Genomic DNA, 12,916 nt, shown 5'->3' with positions numbered 1-12,916 from the left:
TAAAGAAATTAAACAATTCTCCATATTGGAGAATCTAAGGTTTTTAGTCATCAACTTCATGTCTCACAGTAAAGTTCTCATTCTAGCCATCAGGTGGGCTCAGCCTAAAAATGAGTTCCCACTCACCTCCCCCACCTCATGTCCAGAGCACCCAGTCAGAATTATCACTGGAGAGATGTCACTCCAATTGCATGGACCTTCTTTCTTAAATATGACCAGACAAGCAAAGATCACCAAGATATTAGCAGATCCAGCAACTTGAAAGGGAAAGACCAAGATATATAAACATGAAAAACAAATTCTGGTGAAAACAAAAATAATCAGGGAATAGAAGAAAACTTGACTCAAAGAGATTTAAGAAAGATTTTTATGAAGAAGATGTTGATTTGAAAAAAGAATAATCAGAGAAGCGATTAGAGATTTAAAATATGATAGCAGAAATAAAATGTTCACAAATCATAACATCTCCTAGAGCATAGGATAAAAAGAGAGAAAATGTGAAAGAACAGATAAAATCTGAAAGTCCAAGCTTCAGTAAATGGAGTCCCAGGAGAAAAGTATAGAGGAAAGGCTGGGAGTGGGAGGGGAGGGATGAGTGAACTCCAGCCATTTTCCCATCTTTGCATCACTCATTTCCCAGGGAGCTCTAATGGGATTCCCATCACGACTGAGGGGTAGTATGCTCAGGAAGGGGAGTTGAGGGTGGTCAGAAAATGGCAAATGGCTATCACTTTTTTAATGTGCCCTGATATCACCAAGGAAGCCAGGGTCATATAGCCTCTGTTCTTGTGGGAATTTGCATTTTAGGGATAGCTCATCTGAATCACTGAAAGAAAAGTTAAAATCCGGGCAGGGTGAGCAGAGCCTTTCAGCTCATCACTAATGACCTGCCTTCAGGCTAACATCAGTACACCTTCTTTGGATTTGATTGTTCAGTTACTTACAATTGCACCCAATTCCCCAGGATTCAGCTCATGTTTCTCCATCTTGTTTACAAGGATATCATAACTTTTTCCAGTGTCCTGGTCTACAGAGTGAAGAAGGCACCTCTTGGATAAGTACCTGGCTAGTAAACATTCTGCCTTTTCCAGGAAAGCCCCTAATGAAGTCAGTAGACTCCCAGCAGCCATGTCTGTACTGTGGGATTCTGGTCCCTACTCAACTTGTCATGACTGACTGATCCAAGAGTAGATTTCTGATCAATTAGAAACAACTGGTTTTGCCATTCTAGAAAGTTGAAAATTGGTCTAGTAAGAGAGATTCTGGAGACAGTCTTTAGGTTTCAACCTACAGAGACGGGCCATGAATTCCCATAAATTCAAAAAGACAGGGTAGAAAAAAGCCAAAAAAAAAAACAGAAAATGCCACAAGTGAGAAAGTATAAGACAAAAGTCTCAAAAGTATGGTTGTCAAGAACCAAGAACTATAATATAGGCAAAGGTAGATTAACTGGAGACTTTCAAACCTCAGATGAAGAAACGGAATCCATTAGACAGGGTTAGGGAAGCAGTCGAGGCTTAGAGTTGAAAGATGGGGGCATGGTAAGAACTCTTAGGAAAGGAAATTTTGAATTAGCATTTTGTTCAGAAAGAGGTGGTAAGGCCAATGAGGAGAGCATAATAGTCAGTATAAAAGCCAATCAAAACATAAACAAAATATTTTAATCCAAAATTTGAATACGAAAAGAAAAACTGCAACACACTTAAAGAAGATGCCAGCATCAGTCAAGAAGGTTAAGATGAGCACTTGGCTTTCTGCATTTTTTTTTTTAATTTTTTTTTTTGGCTGTGTGGGTCTTCATTGCTGCGTGAGGGCTTTCTCTAGTTGCGGCGAGCAGGGGTTACTCTTCGTTGTGGTGCGCGGCCTTCTCATTGCGGTGGCTTCTCTTGTGTGGAGCACAGGCTCTAGGCACGCGGGCTCAGTATTTGTGGCTTGCGGGCTCTAGAGCACAGGCTCAGTAGTTGTGGTGCATGGGCTTAGTTGCTTCGCGGTATGTGGGATCTTCCTGGATCAGGGCTCAGACCCGTGTCCCCTGCATTGGCAGATGGATTCTTAACCATTGCGCCACCAGGGAAGCCTGGCTTTCTGCATTTCTATGTAACATTCCCAACACAGTTAAAAAAAAACAAGTTCTGTCTACTTAAATCTCCTACTATTTTCTAAATGATGTTTATGCTGCCGTCAGCCAGTCGCAATAATATTAAGCTATTTGAAATGTATTTCCCTGTTTCTCCTCCATCCATCAAGATGTTGTATTTCTGTTACGAAGTTGGAGTCACACTGACCTGGCTTTGAATCCAGTCTCTGCCACTTCCCAAGTATGTGACCTGAGCAACTTTCTTGAATCTTTGAGCTTCATTTTCCTGATTTGTAATTATTAAACACAATCATACATGGAAAGCATTTGGCATGGTGCCTGGGACATAGTGAGTACTCCATAAATGGTTGTTCTTTTCTATTGTTTCTGCTATTGTTCCTTTTATTTGCACTCAAACACTGGCACTACCATAAAAGACATAAACAAATGTGTTCAGATGTGTTCAACTGATTCATTTGTTACAAACATGTTTGACAATTTTAAGTGTGCTTTATATTTCTACGGCCTCAAAATCACACTTAAAACTTTTAACCCTGAGCTCCTTGATGAAGGTCAGAAGTTAGTTACATTTATCAATATATTTAGCACCAAATTTATATAGCTCTTGGGTTGTAGCTTTTGAGTTAAAAGAGGTGCCTAGCAAACTTGTGTCAGAGCTGCCTTTGCTGGAGCAGAAGCAGATTCTCTCAATAATGACGTATGAAATTTAGAAAGTGAATTTCTCAACTGCAAGTCTAATTAGCAACCAAAGAGTAAAGGTGTTTTTGTTTGTTTTGTTTATGTTTTGTATTTCACTGAGATAAAATTTTCCAACCCAAAGAAAAGTGAAGTTTAACAGGTCTATAACTGGAGCCTTGGGAGTCTCACACACAATCACTTCCATTAGTCTAGTCAACCATTCTTTTCTGGAAGTTTGCCATGTAGAAACAAAAGGAGAACACTGAAAACAGCCCAGATACATGGGAAGCAACTTGGAATCACTGTCTGCTTCATCTATTACAAAGAAAGATCTGCCACATATGTCACACCACTGTTATAGAAACATGGAAAAATTTTCTGTGGAGCATTTTCTAGATATGTTAGATATAAAATACCAAATGAGTATCTAAACTCCCAGATCTTTGAAGAACATATAGATTTGGGCTTACAGCTCTCCCGCAAAAACCAAACAACCCAATTCAAAAATGGGCAAAGGATGTGAATAAATATACAATAGCCAGTAAGCACATGAAAAAGTGTTCAATATCACTAGTCATTAGGGAAATAAAAATCAAAACCACAATGAGATACCACTTCACACCCATTAGAATGGGTACTATTTTTTTTTTAAATGAAGGAGGAAGGAAGAGAGGAAGAAAAACAAGTGTTGGTAAGGGTGTGGAGAAATTGGCACCTTTGTGCATTGCTGGTGGGAATGTAAAATGGTGCAGCCATTATGTAAAACAGTTTGGTGATTTCTCAAAAATTAAACATAAAATTACCATATGATCCAGCAATTCCACTCCTAGGCACATACCCAAAAGAACTGAAAGTAGATACTTGTATACTAATGTCCCCAGCAGCATTATTCACAATAGCCAAAAGGTAGAAACAACCCAAGTGTCCATCAACAGATGAATAAACAAAATGTGTTATATATATACAAGGGAATATTATTCAGCCTTAAGAAGAAATAAAATTCTCATTCATGCTACAATATGAACCTTAAGTATTATTCTAAGTGAAATAAGCCAGATACTAAAGGACAAATGTATGACTCCATTTATATGAGGTACATATACTAGGCAACATAAAGACAGAAAGTAGAATAAAGATCACCAGGAGGTGGGGGGAGGAGAGAATGGGGAGTTATTGTTTGATGCGTACAAAGTCTCTTTGGGATGATGAAAGAGTTTCAGAAATAGATAGTGGTGATTGTTATACATCATTGTGAATGTACTTTATGACATTCACAAATTATACACTTAAAAATGGTTAAAATGGTAAATTTTGTTATATAGACTTTAACCACAATTTAAAAAAAATATAAATCCACCTCAACCCACATAAAACTAAAATAAGACGTCTAAAGTCCTTGGGCCATGTATAATGCCACAAAAATGTTTGATAACTACATCTGGCAAGCAGCTCAGCCCAGGAATGTGATACCATAATAGCATAATAAATACCAAAAGGCTCTGAAGCAGATTTCTCTTACTGGTTAAAACAGATGGAATTTTTTCATTAAAAAAAAAAGAAGAAAAATATTAGAGCTTTTTGATGGTTATGTTGTTAATAGATTCTGAACAAAGATTAGTTCAGAGACCAAATAGATGGCATGTGCTTTATCACACATCAGGAAAACATGTATAATCAGACTCTAAAGTGTTTTCTATTGATAGCAACTGGTTAAAACCAATATGTGGCCTTTTTGTACATTTTAAAACCTGAGAATAATTATGAGGTAAATAATAGAGGCAGAACACTCCTACTTTCAGCCAAGATGGAGTAAGGACTGGATTTACCCTACTATCAGTTTCTTTTTTTAATTTTAGTTGCAGCATGCGGTATCCTTTAGTTGTGGCATGTGGACTTCTTACTGTGGCATGCATGCAGGATCTAGTTCCCCAACCAGGGATCGAACCTGGGCCCCCTGTAATGGGAGTACGAAGTCCCACCTACTGGACCACCAGGGAAGTCCCTACCCTACTATCTGAAACAACTAAAAATCAGGACAAAGCATATGAAAGAACAGTTCTCAAGACATTAGCCATCAGGCAATAAAGGACAGTGATGCATGAGAGATGGGGAACAAACAAGGTGAACCCCATGATTGTTCCAGTTTCCAGAAACCTAGAGAAACAGCAGAATGTATTAAGTAGAGACATGGAAGATATTAAAAAGTCTTAAAATGAAATTCTAGAAATAAAAACTACAACATCTGAGATGATAGATACACTGGATGGAATTAAAGGCAGGTTAAATGTTGCAGAAGAAAAGATTAGTGAACTTGAAGACAAAACAATGGAAACTATCCAAAAAGAAATACCAAAAAAAAAAAAAAAAAAAGAGAGAGAGAGAGAGACTCTAAAAAAGCAAAGCAAGAAAGAAAAGGTGAGAGCAATAGTGAGATATGGGACTTCAGGAGGCCTAATATGTGTATAATCAGTCTCCAAAGGAGAGGGAAAGAAATAATGGCCAAAAAGTTTCCAAATTTGATGAAAACTGTAAATCCACATATATGAGAAGCTTAATGAACACAAAGGATAAGAAAAATCACTCCTTGTCATTCAGGTTTCAGCTAAAATGGCACCATCTCAGAGAAGTCTTCCCTTACCACCAAACCTTAAGTAGCATTATGAAATTATCTTGTCTTAAAAATTGTTTACTTTTTATCGCATATCCCTAAATCCTCCCCTCAGTGTAAGCTCCACAAGGACAGGCCCTTTTCTGCATTCTTTACTAGAACAAACACATAGGCACTGTGTTCCCAGGACCTAGCAGAGCACCTAGCATTGAGAAGGTACTCAATACATATTTTATGAGTTAATGAATAATTTTATCCATTCCTAACCTTTAGTAAAGAATTCCTGTTTCAAAATCCTTCTCAAATGATCAAAACCATTCTTTTTGCATTCCCAACATTTCCTTTTGCTCCCAGATTAATATAATGTTGCCATTGAACAATAAAGCATTTATTAGTACTAACTGTCTTTCGCTAAAAGTAGTCACCTCACCATTTCTCGAGGAATGACCTATAAGAAAACAGTGCTTCCAGGCCACATTGACTCCAGGCAAGGCTCTGGCAACACTGCTGCCAAGTTTGACATCCACCTTTCCAGAGAACATATTCTTAGTTCTCCAGTAGAGCATCATTTCCATCAAAACAGCGGTTTACTGGACAGATATTATAGGCAAACATTTTACACTTTATATATATTATTTATTTAATCTATGATGAGATTACAGATAAGGCAATTGAGGCCTAGGAAGGTGAAGTAATGTACCTAGTCACATGACTAGTAAGTAGCAGAATATAAACCTCAGTCTGTTTGACTCCAAAATGTTGTTCTTTATACAACACTGAGATGAAATTTAAAGTGTTACGAAATTGCAGCTAAGTATCAAACAGCATATATCTCTGTAGGAGGGATATAACTTTCAGCCTGCTTTCCATCTAATAAAATGAAAAAGACAAAATTAGTAGCTCAATCACAGAGCCTCTACTATTGTCTGAGATGATGATAATCAACAACAAACACTTGCGTCAGCCAAGGTATTTTTCTCTTAAAGCTCAGAAGATTTAAAGCTAGGAAGACCTGAAGTCTTGAATAGAGGGAAATTATTTTACAAAAATTCATGTATCAAAGATATGTGACTATACAAAGAAAATGAAGTTTCTACATTCTAGAAGATTGGTTGAAGGGAAACAGAATACCTTTCATTAACTTTAAGATGTACTTTTTCATTTTTCACATTTCAGCATCTCTGAAATTCATGTGCATCTTACAATCAATAGTGTCTGACCATCACCCAGGCAGCAGTTTATGATGTGGCTATCAAGTTACATGAGTGAATTCAGCCATAGCCATTCATATTATCATTGTTTCTATGTCTAAACAAGTCCAAAATAACTTTTTTAAAAAGTTGTTCAAAATATATTTTTCCTTTTTTATGGAGATATAACTGACATATAACGTTGTACAGTTTAAGTTGTAAAATGTGTTGGTTTGATTCATTTACATATTGCCATAGGGTTACTACAGTAGTGCTAGCTAACACCTTTATCATGGCACATATTTATAATTTCTTTTTTTATAGTGAGAATAGTTAAGATTTAGTCTCTTAGCAATTTTGAAGTTTGTAATACAGTATTGTCGACTATAATCCCTATGTTGTGCATCAGATTTCCAGATCTTATTTATCCACTAGTTGTAAGTTGGTACCCTTATACAGCATCTTCTCAGTGCCCCCACCCCCAGCCCCTGGTGACCACCATCCTAATCTCTGTCAAAATAAGTTTTTTTTAACTTCATGCTGTTTTACCTTTATTGGGGTTTGTTTTCTAATAATAAGAACAATTTATATAATTTGTGAAGAAAAAAAAAACACTTCAGAATATACAGTAAAGTATACAAAGAAGGAAACTGAGATAACACTGTTGATAGGTAATATTTTCCACAATTTTTGCACAGGTGCGTATATATGTGTGTATATATATATGTGTATATATATATATATATACACATATATATGTGTGTGTGTGTACACATAAAACTGGAAAACACATACATACATACACACTGTAATATTACATCTATATCAATTAACTAATCTATACTTTTCACAATATGATACTATCAGATGCAGGTTTGCATTATGCATTTCTAACCTGGCAACAAGTTGTGAACATTCTCTGCATCAGTAAATGGCTTTCCCTAGCGTGGTTTCTAACAATGACAGATTCACTCAACATGTGCTGCATCCCATTTAAGCAATTCCCGGTTATTGGGCATGTATAGGTTGTTCCGTTTCTCTGTCCCTGGCAATGTTGAGAAGGGGCATACCTGATGGTCCCATGGTGTCGGATAAGGAAGTGGGGGAGTTGGAACCCTCCTTGCCCATCTGGTCTTGTCTTCTATGTCTGAGGTGGGTGGTCATGTAGCCCAATTTGCCCTGGTAGAGTAATGTCTGATCAGGGTATGAATGAGGAATGCACAGAAGAGGACACTGCCCACTGCTGTCACCATGATGAGAAATACCAGCAAGGATCCTGAGATAGTGAAACCTTTGCTAAAAGCAGTCCTGTGCCAGGGCACCTGGAGTTGGACTTCCTGATATCTGTATCTGCCCATCTGGTCCCAGATCAGATTCAGGAAGGTAATTTTTTCTCTGAGAAGTTCAGGAGGAAGTGGATCCACTGGTACTTGAATCCACAGTGGAAGTGGATCCACTGGTACTTGAATTCTGGTCTGAAATAGGAGATACACTCCATCTCCACCTGGGAGCCCATCTCAGCAGGCAGGATGCCATTGAAGTTACGGCGCTTACTCCTGATCAGCACACTGGAGGGACCATAGGTCAATGTCGGAAAGATTACTTCACTTCTCTCAATAATCTGTGGGAGGATTTCTATCCCACACTGAAGTGGTGAGTTGCAGCTACTGATCCTTTGGATGATGAGTGTCTTGTTGTCTGGGGAGACTGTCATGTGGTCATAGCTGGACACCTGTGTGTAACTCACATACCACTTGACGTTGGTGGCACTGGTATGGCAGACAGCAGCCACGGAATCCATGTTTTCTGCCCACGGAGCTAATGTTGACTGAGATGCCTGGGATTTCCAACTCTCGAATCTCAGGCCAGCCAGTTGCTCTCTGGGTCCCGTTACTGGCTTCTACCCACACAGTGTAGCTCCCTGTATCACTTAATTGAGACCCCCTGATCAGCAGTCACCTGTCATGTACATTCTTTCCCGGCTGTTGAACATGGGCCCATGCCACAAGGACCAGCTCCCCCCAGAGGCTGCATCTATGTCTGGAAAGGTCCATGAGCTGTATACGTCCTCCTGGTGGAGGGGTCTCTCTAGGGACCAGGAAGCCTCTTATGCCCCTTCACAGACCTGCATCAAAATAACTTTTAAATAAGTATAAAATTAAAATTCTAAAGGTTGCTTATTTCTTTCTTAGTATTACATAAAATAAGGGTGTGGCTCACAGTTGATGATGTCTTAGATTTAATGAAGTTCAATATTTCATTTGGGAAGACACTTTTATTGGCCTTTTGGTTATGAACAGGTTGGCACCCCTATCCCTTCAGGCCCCCACCCCCAATATGGGAGGCACAGCTCAACAAAACCACAGGAATTTTCCATTCTTCAACATACATTCAGGCAGCCAAAGGATTGGGGCTCCTGAGAAAGAAAGGTGATAGGACAAAGAGAAAGGGCTCTGTAGGCAAAGGCTTGATGTCAATGAAGAAACAAGCAAGTGCAAGTTTTAAAGCTGAAGTAGTCAGCAGTAGTAGCAACAGCATAATCACACTATCTCTAAGCACCTAAACAAGTCAGGCACCAAGTGCTTTACATTAACTCATTTAATCCTGTAACAACTATATGAATTAGGTACAATTTTTATGTCCACCTCAGAAGTTCAGAAAGGCTAAGTAACTTGTTCAAGGTCACATGGACAATAAGAATGACCTTAGTTAATTCCCTAGTCAGTTCCATGCAGTAGTGATGTCTAGAAAGCTTTACAGACCAAGATATATGTGGAGGGCATATTACAGCCAAGTGAAGGGTCTATCAGGTGAACACTCACTGTCAACTGCAAAAAATGTGGAGAGTTGAGTTAGGGACAATCCAGGAGCTTATGTCCCTAGCATAAGATTTAGAGAAGACTTAGAAAATTGTGGGTTACATAAGGAGTACAGTCAATTGATAGAGATAATGCCCAAACAAATGGGATTATCACTAGGGTGGAAGGCTGAATGGAAGTGAAGATATTCAAGCAAGGACCTTACCCCTCTAAGGATCTGATAGATTCTTCTCATTAGGATTCAAGCCTGTCCCAATCATCATACTGTTGTCTTAGCGAGATGAGAAAGGAGGATAAAACTTATATGGAAATAAAAAAGTCCCTGAATGTCCAAATAAGTGCTGAGAAAGAAGAACAAAGCAGGGGTCATCACATTTCCTGATTTTAAGCTATACTATAAAGCTATAGTAATCAAAACAGTATGGTACTGGCAAACGCCAGTGAGCCTATAATTGGCCCCAGCCCTTGCTACCTGCTTTGGCCCCCTCTGCCACTACATAGGCACCTGCAGCTGGCCCCTGCAGCCGAGTATGTGCACACCACTGGCTCCATCCACCACCACTGCCTGCCCTGCTACCAGTCTTGGAGGTGCCACTTAGGAGCCCAAAAGATCTTGAAGCCACAGAATTCCTGCAGTGCTTGCCAAGGACCACACAGTTGTCAATACTGTGGACCCCAATGTCCTGGAGCCAAAGAGACATCATATACCATTGGACCCAGTGCCACCATGCACCTTTCCACATGGCACTCTGCATCACTAGATCAGGGTCACAGAATAACCAGTATGGGTCCCTATCAGCAGGTAGAAGGCTTCCCTTAACAAAATCAGTCAGTAAAGTCTGGAGGACGTGACTGCTTCTTCAAATGTGCAGATACCTATACAACACTACAGGGGTCATGGAGAATCAGGGGAAACATGTCTCCATCAAAAGAATACAGTAAAATTCCAGTATCTGATTGCAAAGAAATGGAAATCCAGGAATTGCCTGACAAAGAATTCAAAATAATTCTTCTATGAATACTCAGAGAGCTACAAGAGAACACAGATGAAAAATTTAATGCTATCAGGAAAACAATACAAGAACAAAATGAGAACCTCAAAAAAGAGATAGAAAACATAAAAAAAGAACCAAACAGAAAATCTGGAGCTGTAGAATACAATGACTGAAATAAAGAATTGAATAGAAAGCTTCAAGAGCAGACTTGAACAAGCAGAAGAGCGAATTGGTGATCCAGAGGACAGATTGATTGAAATTTTACAAACAGAAGAGCAAAAAGAAAAAAGAATGAAAAGGAGTGTAGAAAGCCTACAGAAGTTATGGGACACCATCAAAAGAAATAATGTGTACTAGGGGAGAAAGGAATAGAAAGCTTATTTCAATAAATAATGGCTGAGAAATTCTGAAATATGGGGAGAGATTAGGCCATCAAAGTTCATGAAGCAAATATGTCACCTCAAACTCTCAATCCAAAACGTTTTTCTCTAAGACACATAGTAATAAAAGTGTCTAGGACTTCCCTGATGGTGCAGTGGTTAAGAATCCACCTGCCAATGCAGGGGACACGGGTGTGAGCCCTGGTCCGGGAAGATCCCACATGCTGCAGAGCAACTAAGCCCATGTGCCGCAACTACTGAGCCTGCCCTCTAAAGCCTGTGAGCCACAACTACTGAGCCCATGTGCCACAACTAATGAAGCCCACGTTCCTAGAACCCTGCTCTGCAAGGAGAAGCCACTGCAATGAGAAGCCCATACACCACAATGAAGAGTAGCCCCCACTCGCTGCAACTAGAGAAAGCCTGCGCACAGCAATGAAGACCCAACACAGCCAAAAATTAATTAATTAATTACGTTTTTTTAAAGTGTCTAAAAACAAAGGCAAAGAGATAATTTTAAAAGAAACAAGAGAGGGCTTCCCCGGCAGTCCAGCGGTTAAGACTTCCACTCCAGGGGGCACGGATTTGATCCCTGGTCAGGGAACTAAGACCTCGCATGCTGCACATCATGGCCAAAAAAAAAAAAGAAGCAAGAGAAAAAAATATCTCTCATACAAAGGAACCCCCATAAGGCTATCAGTGGATGTCTCAGCAGAGACATTACAGCCCAGGAGAAAATGAGCTAATATATTCAAAGTGCTATAAGAAATAAACTACCAAAGATTGTGGACTAGGAGGACGTGGAATTCGCGTCTCTGCACAACTAGGGCACCTACCAGGCACTGGTGGGGGACCACAGACACCTAAGGGGATGGGAGGAATCCCCAGCGACCGGGTAGGTTGTGGGGTGGGGAGTGACGGGGGAGGAGAAGTGGAGCGGGGACAGGACCAGTGCCCCTGAGGGGCGGCTGGGGGAGAGGAAGGGATCACACGCCCAGAGGGGGAAAGGGGGGCACCATTGGAAGGTCAGAGGATCAGAAGGGAGCGTAGCCAACGTTTCCCCTGTGCAGTTGGGCGCTGGGGAGCCTGCTGAGATCCCAGGCCTGATCCTCTGCCAACCAAGGTCCCCTCCAACAGCATCGGTTCTGAGGGAGTGGGAGGGAGGGAAGGGGGAGCAAAAGTAAAGGCCAGATGGACAGGACTGGCACCCCTGGGGGGCGGCGGGTGGAGAGTAGAAGTTCCCACACATGGTGGGACCCACCCACACTTCAGCAGCAAGGGGAGATGCTTGGGAGAGTGGAGGAACGGAAGGGAGCATGGCCAACACTTTCCCTGCTGACTTGGGCACCAGGGAGCCTCTTGGTCTCCTGGGCTTAATACTGTGCCTTCAGAGGCTCCCTCCAGCATTGCAGACCCTAAGCCCTGCCCCTACACCCCCACTCAGAGCCCTACTTCTACAAGCGACACTCAGAGACCACCTCTGAGACCCGCTCCAACCACACTGGGCCTAAACCTCGCCCACAAACGCTCACTCACAGCTTACCTCCAAACTCTGGAGCTCCACTCTCCAAGGCCCCCCTCAGAACTGCCTTTCCCCTGTCACCAGGTCCTAAGCCTAGGTCCCACCCCACTCTTGAATAGTCGCCCCGCCTAGGCCCCGCCCCCAAGGCCTTTTCCAGCTGCATGGGTCTTGAGCCTAGTCCCCACGCCCACCCTAAACCCCACCTAGCCTAAGCTCCGCCCCCCACAGCCAAGGCCTTTTCTGGCATTTTTTTTGCTTTCTTCTTTTAGGTTGTGGTTCTGTTTTAACCCATTGTTGCTGATTCATCTATATTATACTTTCTTCTAATAAATCTTTCATTTTTCTAATTTTATTTTATTATTTATAATTTGTTACTGTTCTGCTCCTTTGGGGATGTTCCCCCCTCTCTTGTTTTTATTTTTTTTTTCTTTCTCTTTTCTGTTGTGGTTCTGTTATACCTTGTTGTAGTTCTTTCAATTATATTTTTATTTTTCCTAATATATTTTTTATCTTTCTAATTCCTAAAACTTAAAAATTTTTTTAATGTTTATTTTCTTATTGATCATCCATTTTATACACATCAGTGTACACATGTCAATCTCAACCTGTCAATTCATCACACCCCA

The 12,916-nt window shown here is 40.6% G+C and overlaps 1 protein-coding gene across 1 annotated transcript; it reads right to left on the bottom strand.

Annotated features, from left to right (window-relative positions):
- Nucleotides 1-7,582: 7,582 nt before the first annotated feature.
- On the bottom strand, nucleotides 7,583-10,094 carry CEACAM18 (CEA cell adhesion molecule 18). Its single transcript, XM_019932445.2, is given in 6 exon segments — nucleotides 7,583-7,884; nucleotides 7,887-7,967; nucleotides 7,970-8,384; nucleotides 8,386-8,531; nucleotides 8,534-8,662; nucleotides 9,866-10,094. Coding segments are annotated over 6 exon segments (1,302 nt in total).
- Nucleotides 10,095-12,916: the final 2,822 nt, after the last annotated feature.

Source organism: Tursiops truncatus, chromosome 19 (genome assembly GCF_011762595.2).
Source record: "Tursiops truncatus isolate mTurTru1 chromosome 19, mTurTru1.mat.Y, whole genome shotgun sequence".
NCBI classification, from domain to species: domain Eukaryota; kingdom Metazoa; phylum Chordata; class Mammalia; order Artiodactyla; family Delphinidae; genus Tursiops; species Tursiops truncatus.
Note: the sequence above shows the minus strand (reverse complement) of the source record. Positions and strands in the feature narration are given on the sequence as shown.